This window comes from Abrus precatorius, unplaced genomic scaffold (genome assembly GCF_003935025.1).
Source record: "Abrus precatorius isolate BTA unplaced genomic scaffold, Abrus_2018 Scaffold3, whole genome shotgun sequence".
In the NCBI taxonomy this organism is placed as follows: Eukaryota; Viridiplantae; Streptophyta; class Magnoliopsida; order Fabales; family Fabaceae; genus Abrus; species Abrus precatorius.
In genome coordinates, this window is record NW_020874373.1 from 6,153,962 (window position 1) to 6,170,526 (window position 16,565).

Here is a 16,565-nt window from a genome sequence, read left to right on the forward strand (position 1 = left end):
CATGAAATATAAGAGGAAGAAGAAAAGGGTATTAATAAAAAGAAAGGGTATGAGAGAGAGAGAGAGGTGACAAAGATAGAAAGAAAGTGAGGGTTATGTGGTGCCAACAAAACCAAAAGAGCGTTTGAAAACATGAGCTGGACTCGTCATGGAGGAAACGGTGCCGGGTCCCACGGTGCATGCCTTATGACTCCGCCCAAATAGCTTCTTTTTGTTTCATTTTTCATGCACTCATACCCCTTTTCTGCTCTCTGTTACTGACTTGGCATTCAAATAAACCTCAAAATGCCTTTTTTTTTTACTTGTGTCTTTTCCTTTGACCATTTACGGCAAAAATAGAATACAAATTCGGATTTCCACGTTGACCGTGTTTTAGACTTTACTGGATGAATTGCACTTAATTAGTGCGCTGCATTAAGCATAAGGGTTGAGTTGGCACACGTTTTAATTTCTTTCTCCCCATCCACCGGAATGGATAAATGAAGATTAGTCTATATTTATATTATAATTAAGGGTATTAAGGTATAATTATTCTTAATCTTCTTCCGTAAGATGCTCTCACACGTGATTCTGTAACTTTCATTATAAAAACATGTGATATTCACTGTTTGTTTTAAGGACTCACATTAATCCGCGTGTATGAAATAGAACATTCCACAGCACACATGTACCGTCCTTGTGACAAAATTTACTCTTCTCCAGCAAATTTATTTGTAATTAATGTTAAATTGCTTAAACGGCCCCTTTCAATTTAATTTACTTCTATCAACAGGTTTAAGCAATGTTAAATTGTTTAGGGACCATAATGATCAAGCAAACACATTCTTTGCATCATAAACATGGTCAAGCTTGTTTCATGAAATCACGATTCACCATCTTTCATCATTTTGAAAATTGTTGCTTTATTATGCAGGCAATTCCATTACTGGGTCATCCAAAATTCATCTCTACGTGGAATTTGGATTCAGAGATGCCTGAACTTCTTCTAGTGTACGCCCCTTGGTCTCTGGTACTAGCTTTGCTACGAATAGAATGGTGAAGCCACATATGCTAGAGAATATGAAGAAAGTTCCTGCCCAAACATAATAAAAGTTTATCCTCATATAGTAGGCCCTCCTTCCTTTTCTATAGGACTCATTCATTTTATAATTTTTGTTTTCCTCAATTTTTTTTAATATTTTTCAGAAGAGACAATCATGTTGTTAAGACCCGTTTTCTCAATTTTTGTGCTTTCCACTTTTCGGCTTTCTTTTTTGAGGGAGGAGTGAGTGAAAACAAGGGATCAAGAGCGAACGTGAACCAACCTGATGAACTCCAATTCATAAGGAAGTTAAAGGCATATGATACAATCCAAGAACACAACCAGCTAACCAATGTCACTAGGCTTCCAGCAGAGCCCTTCACGTTAATGGGAAATATCTGGAAAAGAAAATGATTATTTAGTCAAGATCATTAGGACTTATTATGATCTAATTTTTATTTCATAGTTTCAGACAATGCAAGACCAAACTACTACCTCAGACATTATAACCCAAGGGATTCCTCCCATGCCAAGTGAGAATGATCCTGTATATACCTGCTCATTATGAAAATTAAATGGTGAATTACCTTTAAAACATAACTTACATCAAGTTTTCTATATTATTTTTCTCAAATTTTTAAATCAAACAGTGACACGTAATAAATGTTTTCCAACATTAAATAGTTTTCATTAAAAATAGATCGGAAAATTTTAAAATAATTCCTATGTGATTGTTTGATTTAGAAATTTGATATAGGAAAGACATAAACGTTTAACTTTACAGGCATCGTGCAAATCCTGAAAATCTAAAACTAAATCTATCTCATGAAAGTAAATTAAAGGTTAATGAAAACTCGGAGTGAAAGGATAGAATACATAAAAAAAAATGTCCTAGCAAGAATTTCAGACCTTCATTAGCTACTCTAGAGGTACTTAATCTTCTATGATCTAATTCTAACCCTGCAAAGTCATAAAACAGAAGAAGGTATCTATCATCCTTCTTTCAAAGTCATAAAACAAAACAGAAAAAAAAAATCTAACACTATTAATCATATCTTAGTTTATCCTTCAGGATTATTTACCTTATTTTATCATGTCTTAGAATTCATTATCATATTTCCTTTTCTTATCATGATTTATTTTCTTAATTAGATAGGATTTGATTAGTATAAAAAAGGATTAACATTCTAGGTTTCATGATATTCAAAATGTGTCAAACATCCTAATACATCTAATTACCAGTACACCAACAAGCGCCAGAATGGGACTGAATTCCTTCCATTTATGTAGGTCCTGCATATGGCAAGCAAAATTAATTAATTATTTAGGTTGAAATAACTAATGTGAAAAAACAACATAGTTGAGTAGATTTTGATATTCAAAGAACCTGTAAGAAGAATGATAAGGCTGCAAAAAAGCATCCTAAGCATGTTCCTGATGCAGATATCTGCATAAAAGTAAACCTTTTGGATCCAGATTTTACTAACAAAGAAGTAAAACAGAAGTTCAACACTTTTTTACCAGTAGAAGCGGTCGTCTTCCAGATTTATCCATCAAAAGTACTCCCAAAGTTGTCATCGGGATCTATAAAGACAAAAATGACAGAATAGAAATGAAGAAAAGACTCACCATAAAAAAAAGTGGCATATATTATCTCATCTTATGCAGCATTAAGATCAAGAAATGAAGTACCTGAACGATAACCATTGCTATTGTTCCGATACTTCCTGAAAACCCTGTGACGGATAATACTTTTTTCCTTTATGACAATCATGTTAAAAACTTTAACATTCTCATAATCATCTTCCTTGTGTTTCATATATTAGAAGCATAGATAAAGTTTAAAAAATAATAATTGCATGTACCGGCAGAGATGAATATAGAACTTGCATAAAAAGCAATGCCATTAACCCCTCCAAATTGTTGTAGTATCATCAGGCCAACTCCTACCTAACAAAGTAACTAAATACCATAAGAGTAAGCCAAAGGTTATGAAAGGTTGCATGAATGGGAATATCTTAGAAAACTCACAGTAAGTGACTTCAAATACTGCAGTTGAAATAAGGCAATAATATTAGCTTCTGTTTGTTGCTGAAGGGCTTCTGTGAAATCCTACAAAAGAAAATGTTATTAAGTAATACATTAGACACTTTGGCTTCTTATCCCTTTCCCTCCCTCTTTAGTTTCCTAGTTACATTGACCCACAAGTTAACACTCCAATGAACAAGCACTTATTATATACTCTAATTTCAGTGGCCTCTTGGGAAACATCAGTATTCATTCCTCTAAGGCGCTGTAACACAGATTCACTCCTTTCCCAGTGACCAAATTTGGCCTGCATAACAGAACATTGCAATTATCACTGTCTTGTTGATGTTTGTTTAACAACATGCCTTGACCTCAATTATTTGAAAAAAATGATGAAAAAATCCCAGTTCCTGTATTGTATTTATTTAACAAACCAAAATAAATATACCAAACAATAAACCTATAGCAGCCATGAACAACTCACCAGCCACCTAGGAGACTCAGGAATGAAGAATAGACCCAAAAGCTGTACAAGACAAGGAATAGTTCCTAAGACAGAGACAAAAAAAGGTGAGTTACATCCAACCTCTTTAAATTTGATTTTGTTAAAAAAACATAAAAAAGAAGAACATTTGATTACCTATTAGAGCCAAAATCCTCCAATTCAAGAATGCTCCAATAAGATAAGTTAATGATACCCCACAACAAATCATTAACTACCAAAATAAGCACCAAATAAGGATTTAAAATAAGCCTCTGCGCGAAATATGTAGACATAAGTGGTTAGAGAAAATAACATCTCTTTACCTGGTGAATTGTGGTCAGTGCCCCTCGAAGATTCTTGGGTGTTATTTCAGCTACATAAACTGGTACCTATCATGGAAAGAGAAGAGAACTACCCATTTGTATTTACTTTGAGTGACTGAATATCTTTGGAACTAGAATTATGAAAACTAAGAGTCACAACAATTACCACATAAGATAGAAGGCCCATCCCACATCCTACCAACAATCTTCCAACATAAAGCCACCAACCAACCTTCAAACAAGCACTAAGCGTTACATGGAGGCTTTTTTCCCTTCCTTGAAATATATTTAAGACAAAACTTAAATGCAGTTCCTTGGTACTTTGTGTTATTTTTCAATCAAAATTAGAGTTTCACCTCAGTAAGAGGCAACAACCTTAAATGTGGACTTTTTACTGAACTAAAACTCTAATTTTAATGATAATAAAAATAACACCAAAGCAACTAAAGAACTGTACATAAATTTTGTTCATTTATTTATTTAGTTCTCAGACACATGCAACTAGTATGTCAGCAACTTAGACAAATATGGGAAGGAAGTCAAAGAAATAGTAAACCTTTGAGAATGCTATGGCAAACCATCCCAATATGCAGAATATCTCAGAGAAGCCCATGGCCTGCTTAGAAAAATGCATCATAAACGAAGATTGAAAGAACAAAGATACATTGAGGCACACCCAAGATTGGAGAAACTTACAACTCGTCGACCTGCATAATCTGCTATTCTACCGCTTATGACGGCACCGACCATTGCTCCAATTGTCAGTATTGAACCAAAAAGTGAGTACTGCATAAAATAAGGCCAATATAGTTCAACGTTGAATACATGACAAAAGCAAAGGTTAGGAGTTATGATTCAAAGTTCTAACCTCAGCCACACCCAGATTGAGGTCATCCATGATTCCCGTTTGAGCAGGAGATGAATATCCCACCTGAAAAAAATCAGACAGTGACAGTGGAAATTATGAAAATTGTAATAAATTTAAACCAACCAAGTATGATTTGTGAATGGGAACTTACAGCAGAGCCAAAAACATAAGAACCAGAAACAGCAACGAGGGTGCTAAGTATAAGTCTAGGTGGCACCAACCAAGTTCCTTTCTCCCTCTTTTCCTCACCATACCCTTGTGATTCTGTGGAAAGCAAAGGACTTGAAAAATCGCTTGGTTCTATGCTTTTAGTATTGTCCATGATTGAATACCCACAAAGAGCTACACAGATTTTTAAGGTTGTGACACAGTTAATGGATCTTTAAACTAAAGAGTAGTGCCTTGAGATACAGTGTTGGTTTGTTGTTTTGAACTTTGATTCATTGTCATGATTCGTAATCTGAAGCAATTGGCATAAATTATTGTAGAGGATGTGTCACCATAAGCTAGCACAAAACGCCAAAAGCTCCAAGCTGTAGTATTATACTACAACTTCGCGGTCTTCTTTGGCAGTATCCTTCGTTTTCTTGCATGTGATGAATCACAATGTAGCATCTTCAGATATTTTTGTGCGCAGCCTTTTTTTCTCAACACATTATGTAGTTACACTATCTTTTTTATGTAAAGATATTCTTGCATAATTTGTTTTTAGTGGAATCATGTATTAATGAGGTTCATTGCTTAATAATTATATTTTATTTTAATGTTCAATATTAGATTACTAAATCTTTAAATTTAAATTCAATTTTAATTTATAACACAAGATATATTGGAATATCCTTCAATAGGATTTTAACAGCTCGAATCAATAGTTCCCTTCCATACGTTAACTTGCAATTTCATTAAGGAAATACGTTCCCCACAGCAGCTCCCTTATACATGACAGTTTCCAAAGTATAAACACATTATTCTAAGGATATATGTAAATCACGAGAATATTATAACAAGAGAAATGCTAACAATACACACTCTAACAATGGGTAATTTATTGGACATAACAAAAATCATGTGAGTCTCACTTTAAATTTAATGATCATCACTCATTTTTCGATAAAATTCAATCAATGAGTAAGTGTGTGTTCATAATACTTCTCATCACATGATTAATCCCTTCATTCAGACTTGCGGATGCTTAGCACCTCTTTTGAACAAGCTTTGTAACATGAAACCTTCATTGATCTGCCATTTCAAAAAATTCTAACTGGGTTTATCAATGATCATGCATTGGATTTATGTTACATGGGAACGCTGAATTCACATCTTTGTGGAATACAAATTCAAAGAAGCTTGAATTTCCTCTAGTGTACGACCCTTGGTCTCTGGTACTAGTTTGGCTACGAATATAACAGTGAGGCCACATATGCCAGAGAATAAAAAGAAAGTTCCTGCCCCAACAACATAAGAATTTCATTCCATGTATAAAATAAGGACTCCTTACTATGCTATATATTTTTCTTCCCTAGTTTTATAAACTTTAAATTTTGATTTTTTTGCCTTGTCCTTTTAGGGAATTTATACCTACCTTCTGAACTCCAACTCATGAGGAAGTTAAAAGCATATGATACAATCAAAGTACACAACCAGCTAACCAAGGTCACAAAGCTTCCAGCAGACCCCTTAACGTTAATAGGAAATATCTGAGAAACAAAATATATATACATTCATCGTGTGAGGAATTATTATATTTGAATATTAATTTCATGAGTTTAGGCATAGTTAGACATAGCTACCTCAGACATTATAATCCATGGAATTCCTCCCATGCCTAGCGAGAAAGATCCCATATATGCCTGCTCATTAATTAAAAGAAAAATTCAAAAGGAAAAATACCTTTATATAAATTCATAAGAATAGCATTAACGCTGCAATACTTGATATGAATATATGAATTGAATTTTATCATAAAACTCAAACTTCAGAGGCATCATTCAAATCTTGAAGTCAAGTTTATCTTGCAAAGACAAATATAAGGCCAAGGAAAGAATGAGAGAAAATGAGACGAATCATAAAAGTTCTAACAAGAAATCAAGAACTTCATTATATATCCAAGAAGTACTAGTCTTCTACAATTTTTTCCTGATATTAATTGTGCAATAGATGCACAAAATATTAATAGGTGAGATTTTAACATAACACTTTCATTGCCAGAAAACAAATTAATGATTGAATCCATAAAAGTTAAATACCTAGGGCTAGAATTTAAATTTATGAGATTTCATGATATAGTCAAAGATACACATATGGGCATAATTGCATAAGCATTACCAGTAAACCAAAAAGCGCCATAATGGGACTGACTCCCTTCCATATGTGCATGTCCTGCATAAGCCAAGCCTAATTATTCCCAGAAATAATTCACATATAAAACAACTTGTCAGAGAATATTCTGCCATAAAATAAACCTGCAAGAAGAATGACAGGCCCAAGAGGAAGCATCCTAAGCATGTTCCCATTGCAGCAACCTGTGTCAGAGTGAAAATTCAGGATTCATAAGTAAAAGAACACTGAAAAAAAGCAAGAACAAAATCTCAATAAATTTTACCAACAAAAGTGGTCGTCTTCCACATTTATCCATCAAAAGTACTCCTAAAGTTGTCAATGGGATCTATACACACAAGTGACAGGATTGTGTAAAGACACACAGAAAAGAAGAGAACACTCATAAAAAATAGCATATAGAATTAAGCAGACAAAAATGATGAAATTGTGTGAAGAGAATTAAGAACCTTGACAGAAACTGTTGCTATAATTCCAATACTCACCGAAAACCCTGTCATAGAAAAGAATTTGAAGTTTAATCTGAATGGTTCCACTAATATAATATTCCCACATTCATTTTTTCTTACTTGTCATATGATAGAATCATAGAAAAGGAGCAGTACATACCAGCAGAGATAAATATAGAATTTGTATAAAAAGTAATGCCACCAATCCCTCCAAACTGTTGCAGTATCATCAAGCCAACTCCAATCTAACCAAGTAACAAAATACCATAAGAGCCTACAAAAGGTTAAGATAGGCTGCATGAATGAGGCTGATATAGAATGCTCACAATAAGTAACTTCAAATACTGCAATTGAAATAAGCCAATAATGCTAGCTTCTGTTTGTCGTTGAAGGGCTTTTGTATAATCCTACAAATAAAGGTACAATGCAGAAAATGACATATTAAACTCTTCGATTTCTTCATTTTCACTTCTTTTGCTTAGCAAGATTGTAACCCAAGTTTAACATTCTAATGAATAAAAACTTGTTATTTACTCTGATATCAGTGGCCTCTTGATAAACATCAGCATTCTTTCCTCTGAGGCGCTGTAAGGCAGAATCGCACTCTTTCAAGCGACCGATCTTGGCCTGCAGAAGATTACGAGTCTCACTTGTGCTATCTTTGACATGTCTTGACTCCAACCATTTGACAATAGTGATGAAAAATTCCAGTTGCTTGTGTCCAACGTGTACATTCCAAACTAAAATTACAAAGTTTGAACAACTCACCAGCCACCTAGGAGAATCAGGGATGAAGGGAAGACTCAGAAGTTGTAGAAGACACGGAATAGTTCCTTAGATAATGACAGAAAATATGTGAGTTACAAAGAACCCTTTTTAATTTTGTTTTGTGAAAGAGCAACAGAAAGAAGGCTATTACCTATTATAGCCAAAATCCGCCAATTCAAATATGATCCAATAAGATAAGTTACGGACAATCCAAAACAAATCATAAACTGTCAAAACCATACCAAATAATAGACATATGAAATAACCCTTTACGTGATATATGTATAACATAAGCTCCATGGTACACAAAATAAGGGCGAAACAATATTAAGAGATTGTATCAATACTGTATTACTTTACCTGATGAACTGCAGCGAATGTCCCTCGAAGATTTTTGGGTGTTATTTCTGCCACATAAACTGGTACCTATTGTGCAAGGGGAACTATTTGTGTATATTGAGAAACAGAATATTGTTAACATAAAGTGCAGTCATAACATACTACAGATCACAACACAACAATTACCACATAAGATAGCAGGCCAATTCCACATCCTATCAAGAGTCTTCCAACATAAAGCCACCAAGCAACCTTCAAATAAGCACCCAATGTTAGATAGCAAAAACTGAATTTAAGGGAACCATGTGATATCGAAGACATTCAATGGATCGAATCTTAGTGGCTCGGATTCTTCAGTTTTACTTTATTTTACTTCAAGTTTGTTACAAAATATTACTAATTTTCTGTCAGTACCCGAGCATCTATATGTACTAAGTTAGAAAATTGTGGGAATGAAATGGAAGAAATTAATAACAAACCTTTGAGAATGCTATGGTAAGCCATCCCAAAATGCAGAAAACCTCTGAGAATCCCATGGCCTGCATGGCAAAATGCAAAATAATAACCAAAGGTGAACGGCAATTACAATGAAAGTAAAACCAAAATCAAATGTAGCGAACTTTTAACTTACAACTCGACGACCTGCATAATCTGCTATTCTACCACTCACAATGGCACCAATCATCGCTCCAATCGACAATATTGAACCAAAAGTTGAGTACTGTAAAAGTAAAAAGACTTCAACTTATAGACATAATCAAATTAAGTTATATTATTGTTACATACATTTTATCAACACTTCTCTTTCCTCTTTCTTTTTTTTTTGCTTCATTTCACTAAAAATTTACAAAATAAGAGTATATAATTATTTTTAACTTTCTTTATTTTTTTATCCTTTTTATACACATTGCATTCCGAAAATACATTTTAACTATAAATAGTATTCCTTTAAACTGAAGTGTCCCCCAAAAGTGGTATAAAAACTAATTCTATTTTCCTTGTAGTTATAGAAAAAGTTTTACAAGGTGTGAATGAGATCATAACTTGTGATTCAAATTTCAAACCTGAGCAACACCGAGATTGAGATCATGCATGATTCCAGATTGAGTAGGGGATGAATATCCCACCTGCAAAATTACTGGTTCTCATGTGATAGTGATCATTCTGATGAATTTGCTGAACCAAAATGTATGAATCATAACTTACAGCAGTCCCAAAAACGTAAGAGCCAAAAACAGCAGTGAGTGTGCTGAAGATAAGAGTAGTAGCTGGAATTGAAGAAGTTTCGTTTTCCCTATTTCCCTCAAAGTCAATGCCATGGTTACCACCATAACCTTGTGGTTCTGTGGAAAGCAAAGGACTTGAAAACTCGCTTGGTTCAATGTTTTTGTTGTTCATGATCACTGTTTGAAACAACCACTTAACCAGACACAGAAGAATGTTCTCAGAGTTTAAGGTTATTTATGACAGAGCTAAGTGATTCAATGGTGCTTCAGCGTTGACCAACCCAAAATGACGAGTTCTTGAGATTGTGGCGTGTCCATAAAGAAAATGATATTTATATTATAAAAAATACAAAATAATTTGTAACTCTCAACGATTTTTTTAAAATTAATAAGATAATTAATGACATAACTTTATCTTTTCGTACTTTGAGAATTGTAAGAATATCATATCTTCATGGATACCTGTTGTATTGTTCAGCATATTTGCGTTGGCGAGTACATCAAAAAGATTTGATAGACACTGCAGCGAGAGAGGCGTTAGAACAGAAGATAATACAATAACTATTTTTATTACAATAATTACAAAAATCACATCACATGAAAAATTAATAAATTTTATTATTTAATTTACTTAACTTTTTTTTATATTATAATTTACTTAAACTTTAGTACCATATTTGTGATATTATATGCATGTTTTAATTTATGTATACACTTTTTAAAAAATATACTTTTAAATATCCCATACCGGTCACATGAATATTTTTTTATGATTCTTTTAACGAATCAAAGATGTACAATATTATTGAATAAAACAATATTTTAAAAGTTACAAAAATATTTAACGCTTCATCTATATGTAACGAGAACAATTAAATAAAGAATCACTCTTTTTTATTCTTTAACTTTGCTATAAGGATACAATTTAATAAAATTACCCACAATAATGTTGACATAGTTTTTAAGTGGCTTTAAAACGTGACTAAGATTTGCTTAAAATCTATTTATTAATTTTTTATGTCTCTTAAATATTACATGCACAAATCTAAAAGTATCTTTCTTTGAAGGTAAAATTTGAACTCAAAATTACAGATTAAATTAAAATAATTTCCCCTAATTAATCTCGTGTTTAATAATTCTTAAATTTATATTTATTAATATATATTGATTATTGATTACATACCCATACCAAGCACTTTTTGTTGAATGTGTTCATACCTTTTAACAGTAGTACTGTTTCCTTTATGCATGCCCCCTGTCTAAAACAATATTAATAACACATTTTTAATCCATTGTTTTAAATATACTTTGGAAAAACAACTTTGTATCGTTGAATAAAATTTGTTAAAATTCACAAACGACATATATTCTACTGTCTGTTTAATCAATTTTACTCATAGTTTTATATTTTTAAAAATAAATTTAAGTTAACAGTAAATAATATATTTAGAAAAAAAGAAGTTAGAGAATGAATTATTTATCATTTCTCTTACCTAGTAACTTGCAATTCATAAACAGAAACATGCCCATGGCAGTTACATTGAATTTAAAACCAAATATCCAAATCTACATGACAGTCTGAAAAGAATAAAGTGGAAGTGTCTATATTGTAAACTCCTAATTCTAAGGATATGCCGATAGGCATACATCACAAGACCATCACTATAATTATTGTGATGCTTGCTGAAAGCCATTCCCTTTACGCAGATTTGCGTATGCATAGCCCCTTTTAAATATTTTTTTTAATGGACAGTTTCAGGAAAATTTCATCAATATGCCATTTCGGAAAATTATTATTGGGTTTATTATGTTACTGGGAAATACCAAAATCATCTCTTTGATGAATATGAATTTAAAGAAGCTTGAATTTCTTCTAGAGTGCGCCCCTTGGTCTCTGGTACTAGTTTTGCTACGAATAGCACGGTGAAGCCACATATGCTAGAGAATATGAAGAAAGTTCCTGCCAAACATAATATAATTTTAATGAATTTTATTCCATATATAAAATAAGGATTCCTTAATTGTCTATTTTTCTTCACCTATTTTCTTAAAACTTTTCTCAACTTCTTTATTTTTACTAAGGATCAAGAATAAGGTAAATGCTAACCTACCTGCTGAACTCCAACTCATGAGGAAGTTAAAAGAATATGATACAATCCAAGAACACAACCAGCTGACCAAGGTCACAAGGCTTCCAGCAGAACCTTTCACGTTGATAGGAAATATCTGGAAAATAAAATATAACCATTAATCATGCTGAGGATTTATGGTGTTTGATTTTATTATTTCCTGAGTTCAGACATAGTGAGACTATGCTACCTCAGACATTATAACCCAGGGAATTGCTCCCATGCCTATTGAGTAAGATCCCACGTATACCTGCCCATTAATAAAATTAAAAGGAGAAACACCTTTGTTGTCAATCCATAAGTAATTGGTTTCAATAGTAACAGGAACTGAATTCATATTTTGAAACTTAAACTTTAATGGCATCATTTAAATCTTAAAACCAATTTATCTCACAAAGACAAAATACAAGGACAATGAAAGAATGTGAAACATCAGAAAAGTTAGGCAAGAAACCAAGAAATTCACTCGATATGCCAGAAACATTAATAATCTTCCATGAAATTTTACTCAGTTGTGATGTGATATTGATACATAAAAGATTATTAGTTAAGTGTTTCACATGACTTTTTTTGTGGTCATACAATATAGTAATGATTACGATCCATTTATGTTATGATACCGAGAAATTAAATTTGAGATTTCACACTATAGTTGATGATACATATATGGGCAAATAAATGCAAAAGCAGTACCAGTACACCCACTAGTGCTGTAATGGGACTAACTCCCTTCCATTTATTTAAGTCCTGCACAGGAAATTCTAATTACTCTTAGAAGTGAAGTTAAAAAACAATTTATTGGAGCATATTCTTTTATTGAAAGAACCTGCAAGACAAATGAGAGGGCTGCCAGGAAACATCCTAAGCATGTTCCCACTGCTGACACCTGGATGAGAATCAAAATTATGGACTCAGAATTTACAGAACACTGCAAAAAAGTTGGAATAAAAGTTCAACCTTTTTACCAGCAAAAGTGGTCGTCTTCCAGATTTATCCATCAAAAGTACTCCTAAAGTTGTCATTGGAATCTACAAACACAGATGACAGAATAGTGTGAAAGATTCAAAAATGAAGGGTACACTCATCAAAGCATCCATCATATCCTAGACAGAATTAAGCAGACAGAAACCGTGAAGTTATAGAGAATTAAGAACCTTAACAGCAACCATTGCTATTGTTCCAATACTTTCCGAAAACCCTGTCATAGGGAAGAATTTTTGCTTTTGCATGAATCATGTCACAAATCGAATATTCTCATATTCATTTTCTCTTACTTGTCATATGATGGAAGCATAGAAAAGAACCAACACATACCAGCAGAGATAAATATAGAATTTGCATAAAAAACAATGCCATTAATCCCTCCAAACTGTTGCAGCATCATCAAGCCAACTCCTACCTAACCAACTAAACACCATAAGGGCCTGCAAAAGGTCAAGATAGGCAGCATGAAGAGGGAAAATTTAGAAAGCTCACAGTAAGAGACTTCAAATACTGCAATTGAAATAAGCCAACGATGCTATCTTCTGTTTGCCGCTGAAAAGATTCTGTATAATCCTACAAATGAAGGTACAATGTAAAAATGATAGATTAAATTTCTTCCCTTTTTGTTTCCCTTCTTTTGCTTCCTAGCAAGATAGCCACCCAAGTTTAACATTATAATGAACAGAAACTAATTATATACTCGGATTTCAGTGGCCTCTTGATAAACATCAGCATTCCTCCCCCTGAGGTACTGTAAAGAAGAATCACTCTCTTGGAATCGACCAACCTTTGCCTGCAAAAGGGTACAAGTCTCACTTGTGATATGTTTGTCTAATGATTTATCTTGATTCCAACCATTTGAAAAAGTGATGAAAAACATCAGTTCCTTGTGTGAGCAGTGTCCAACATGTACAAGCCAAACAATAAAATTACAGAATCAATGAACAACTCACCAGCCACCTAGGAGAATCAGGGATGAACGCAAGACACATGAGCTGTGCAAGACATGGAATAGTTCCTGAGATAAACAAAAAAACATTTAAGTTACGTGGAACCTTTACTTTTAATTTGGTCTGTAAAAAGAACACCAGAAAGAATAATATTACCTATTAGAGCCAAGATTCGCCAATTTACGTATGCTCCAATAAGATAAGTTAATGACATCCCCAAACAAATCATTAACTGTCAAAATAATATACCAAATAGGGATTTAAAATAAGCCTATATGTGACATAGTAAAACATAAGTGGTATGCTACAGGCAATAAGAGTAAAATGATAGAAAGAGATTGTATCATTATAGTATTTCTATACCTGATGAACTGCTGTGAATGCCCCTCGAAAATTCTTAGGTGTTATTTCTGCTATATAAACTGGTACCTAATATGCAAAGGGAACTATTATTTGTATTTCTTGATTGAATGTTGTTTGAACTGCAATAATAACATATTGCACATCGCAACAGTTACCGTGTAAGATAGTAGGCCAATCCCACATCCTATCAACAGTCTTCCAACATAAAGCCACAATGCTACCTTCAAAAAGCACCAAATGGTAGATATCACAAGAATGAATTATCAAAGAATGAATTTAAGGAAGCCATGTGGGATGGGGACATTCAACTGATAGAATCAGAGTGGCACAGACTCTGCATTCTCCAATCTATCCCTTCTACTTCGTTGCGTTTATAGAAAAACAGTAACTCAATCTAAATTTTGCTGGGAATTTTGTTAAAAAGGATTACTGCTATTCTTCCAAATAGGCTTCACAGTTAATACCAAGGCATGTACTTCTCTCAATAGTTACTATGAATTCTTTCCATGAATGTCTTCTTTCCCCTACCTTTAATGAAGTTAAATATTTTCCTTCTTAGTTCTTACAGTAGAAAAGGTTGTGACCGCCGTGACAAGGATTACTAGTTATCAAACATATTCAACTAGTAAGTATCAACTTAGAGAAAATTGGAAATGAGGTGGAAAAAAATAAGGGCAAACCTTAGAGAATGTTATAGCAAGCCATCCCAAGATGCAGAAAACCTCCGAGAATCCCATGGCCTGCATAACAAAATGCAAATTAACCAAAAATGAACAACAATAACAGAAATTAAAATTAAATGTAACCACGCTATGACTTACAACTCGACGACCTGCGTAATCTGCTATTCTACCGCTCACAATGGCGCCAATCATCGCTCCAATTGTCAATATTGAACCAAAAATTGAGTACTGCTTAAGTTCAAAGAGTTCCAACACAGTCAAATAAGTGCCCAATAAATAACACTGTGTAAATGTACAAACCATAGATTGTGATTTATGATTCAATGTACAAACCTGAGCCACCCCAAGATTGAGGTCTTGCATTATTCCAGATTGAGTAGGGGATGAATACCCAATCTGCAAAATTAGCATACGATTCATGTGACAGTGACCATTTTGAATTCTGATAAAGTTACGAGACCAAATTTATAAAGAAAATATGCTAACATCAGTCTTTTAGTCTAATTTTAAGCAATTAAAATCAATAAGATATATTTATTACACTTTTCATTTTAAATACAATAAATATATTTTTCAAAGATGATTAAAATTAATCCTAATAACTTGACATTAACAAAATGGAATGTGTATGGTAACTTACAGCAGACCCAAAAACGTAAGAACCAAAAACAGCGATAAGGGTGCTGAGTATAAGAGTAGTTGGGATGGAAGAAGCTTTACTCTGTCTCTTTCCCTCAAAGTCAAAGCCATTATTGTCGCTATTCCTTTGTGATTCAGTGGAAAGCAAAGGACTTGTAAAACCACTTTGATCACTGCTTTTGGTATCCATCATTTATGTCTTAAAACGAACAGAGGAATGGAGAAAGAGGATAATTTTGTGGATCAATGCCAATGATGTTGACCAAAACTACACGAGACCTCGGATATGAAATGGATGTCGAGTTTTGAACAGTGTCGCAGGCTACTCTTAAAACGTTGGTTGTACATATCTTCAATTTTTTCTGTTTTTTATATTTTATTTTGCGGCGTGCACGTGGCTCTTGCGGATTCAATTTAAAATTTTAGAAATGCATAGATACTTTCAGGTTACCAAAAAAAATTAATTAAAAATAAAATATTAATTATATGAAAAAAAAATTAATATTTTATTATATAATTGAAGAAAAATATTTGTGGGATATAAGATTTTAAAATTATTCATCAATCAAATTCACAAAATTTGCATGCGTATCACTTTTTTCTTAGGTATATTGGACCTATTTGTATTTTTTAATTATTTTTTTTAAGGTTTGTCATTTAAAATTTGAATGTTCAAAATTTATTAAATAAATTTTAATTTTAATTAAAATAAAGAAATAAAAATATTACTTTAAATAATTTTAGTCACTCATATATAATTATTATTTTACTAAATAAATATATAATTATCGAATTTAGATTTAGTGTAGTAACTGTACTGTCTCGTTACATTATTTTGTATTTTTTATTTAAATTAACATATTTTTTTGCTCAAACAAAAATGCAAAAAATTATCTAAATTGCAATTCTCACATGAATTGCACTAAATCTAGATTCATAATTATCGTTTTTCATTCTCTATATTTGAAAGGGAA

The 16,565-nt window shown here is 32.8% G+C and overlaps 2 protein-coding genes across 9 annotated transcripts; both read right to left on the bottom strand.

Moving 5' to 3' along the window:
- Positions 1-699: 699 nt before the first annotated feature.
- On the bottom strand, positions 700-9,958 carry LOC113863832 (sugar transporter ERD6-like 5). Of its 5 annotated transcripts, none has more exons than XM_027497565.1 (18): positions 4,876-5,173; positions 4,725-4,787; positions 4,553-4,642; positions 4,413-4,472; positions 4,023-4,088; positions 3,857-3,922; positions 3,690-3,765; positions 3,534-3,598; positions 3,264-3,356; positions 3,053-3,133; positions 2,887-2,971; positions 2,714-2,757; positions 2,543-2,605; positions 2,409-2,468; positions 2,261-2,314; positions 1,517-1,576; positions 1,305-1,419; positions 700-1,072 (listed from the first exon to the last, which is right to left on the bottom strand). In XM_027497565.1, the coding sequence occupies exons 1-18, from the start codon at positions 5,044-5,046 to the stop codon at positions 948-950; spliced, it is 1,437 nt and encodes a 478-aa protein (XP_027353366.1). In that variant the 5' UTR covers positions 5,047-5,173; the 3' UTR covers positions 700-947. The 5 variants fall into 5 exon arrangements, with proteins under 5 accessions (XP_027353366.1, XP_027353367.1, XP_027353368.1 ...); XM_027497569.1 differs by lacking the exons at positions 700-1,072; positions 1,305-1,419; positions 1,517-1,576; ... (13 more) ...; positions 4,725-4,787; positions 4,876-5,173 and adding exons at positions 5,956-6,169; positions 6,307-6,421; positions 6,515-6,574; ... (13 more) ...; positions 9,682-9,744; positions 9,824-9,958; XM_027497568.1 differs by lacking the exons at positions 700-1,072; positions 1,305-1,419; positions 1,517-1,576; ... (13 more) ...; positions 4,725-4,787; positions 4,876-5,173 and adding exons at positions 5,956-6,169; positions 6,307-6,421; positions 6,515-6,574; ... (13 more) ...; positions 9,682-9,744; positions 9,824-9,958.
- A 1,399-nt stretch (positions 9,959-11,357) lies between these two features.
- LOC113863831 (sugar transporter ERD6-like 5) lies at positions 11,358-15,897 on the bottom strand. 4 transcript variants are annotated; one of them, XM_027497561.1, is made up of 18 exons: positions 15,593-15,897; positions 15,286-15,348; positions 15,091-15,180; positions 14,950-15,009; positions 14,425-14,490; positions 14,270-14,335; positions 14,063-14,138; positions 13,910-13,974; positions 13,657-13,749; positions 13,449-13,529; positions 13,287-13,371; positions 13,127-13,170; positions 12,938-13,000; positions 12,799-12,858; positions 12,666-12,719; positions 12,163-12,222; positions 11,955-12,069; positions 11,358-11,803 (listed from the first exon to the last, which is right to left on the bottom strand). In XM_027497561.1, the coding sequence occupies exons 1-18, from the start codon at positions 15,782-15,784 to the stop codon at positions 11,673-11,675; spliced, it is 1,464 nt and encodes a 487-aa protein (XP_027353362.1). In that variant the 5' UTR covers positions 15,785-15,897; the 3' UTR covers positions 11,358-11,672. The 4 variants fall into 4 exon arrangements, with proteins under 4 accessions (XP_027353362.1, XP_027353363.1, XP_027353364.1 ...); XM_027497562.1 differs by having other exon boundaries at positions 14,425-14,486; positions 14,946-15,009; XM_027497563.1 differs by having other exon boundaries at positions 14,425-14,486; positions 14,946-15,009; positions 15,286-15,394; positions 15,593-15,831.
- Positions 15,898-16,565: the final 668 nt, after the last annotated feature.

Coding starts and splice junctions, on each gene's coding strand:
- LOC113863832 (XM_027497565.1), bottom strand. CDS start 5,046: ATGGACAATACTAAAAGCATAGAACCAAGCGATTTTTCAAGTCCTTTG. Junction 4,473..4,552: donor ATTATGCAGGTCGACGAGTT/GTAAGTTTCTCC, acceptor TTTTCTAAGCAG/GCCATGGGCTTCTCTGAGAT. Junction 3,766..3,856: donor CACTGACCACAATTCACCAG/GTAAAGAGATGT, acceptor TTATTTTGGTAG/TTAATGATTTGTTGTGGGGT.
- LOC113863831 (XM_027497561.1), bottom strand. CDS start 15,784: ATGATGGATACCAAAAGCAGTGATCAAAGTGGTTTTACAAGTCCTTTG. Junction 12,720..12,798: donor CCCTCTCATTTGTCTTGCAG/GTTCTTTCAATA, acceptor TTTCCTGTGCAG/GACTTAAATAAATGGAAGGG. Junction 11,804..11,954: donor CATGAGTTGGAGTTCAGCAG/GTAGGTTAGCAT, acceptor TATGTTTGGCAG/GAACTTTCTTCATATTCTCT.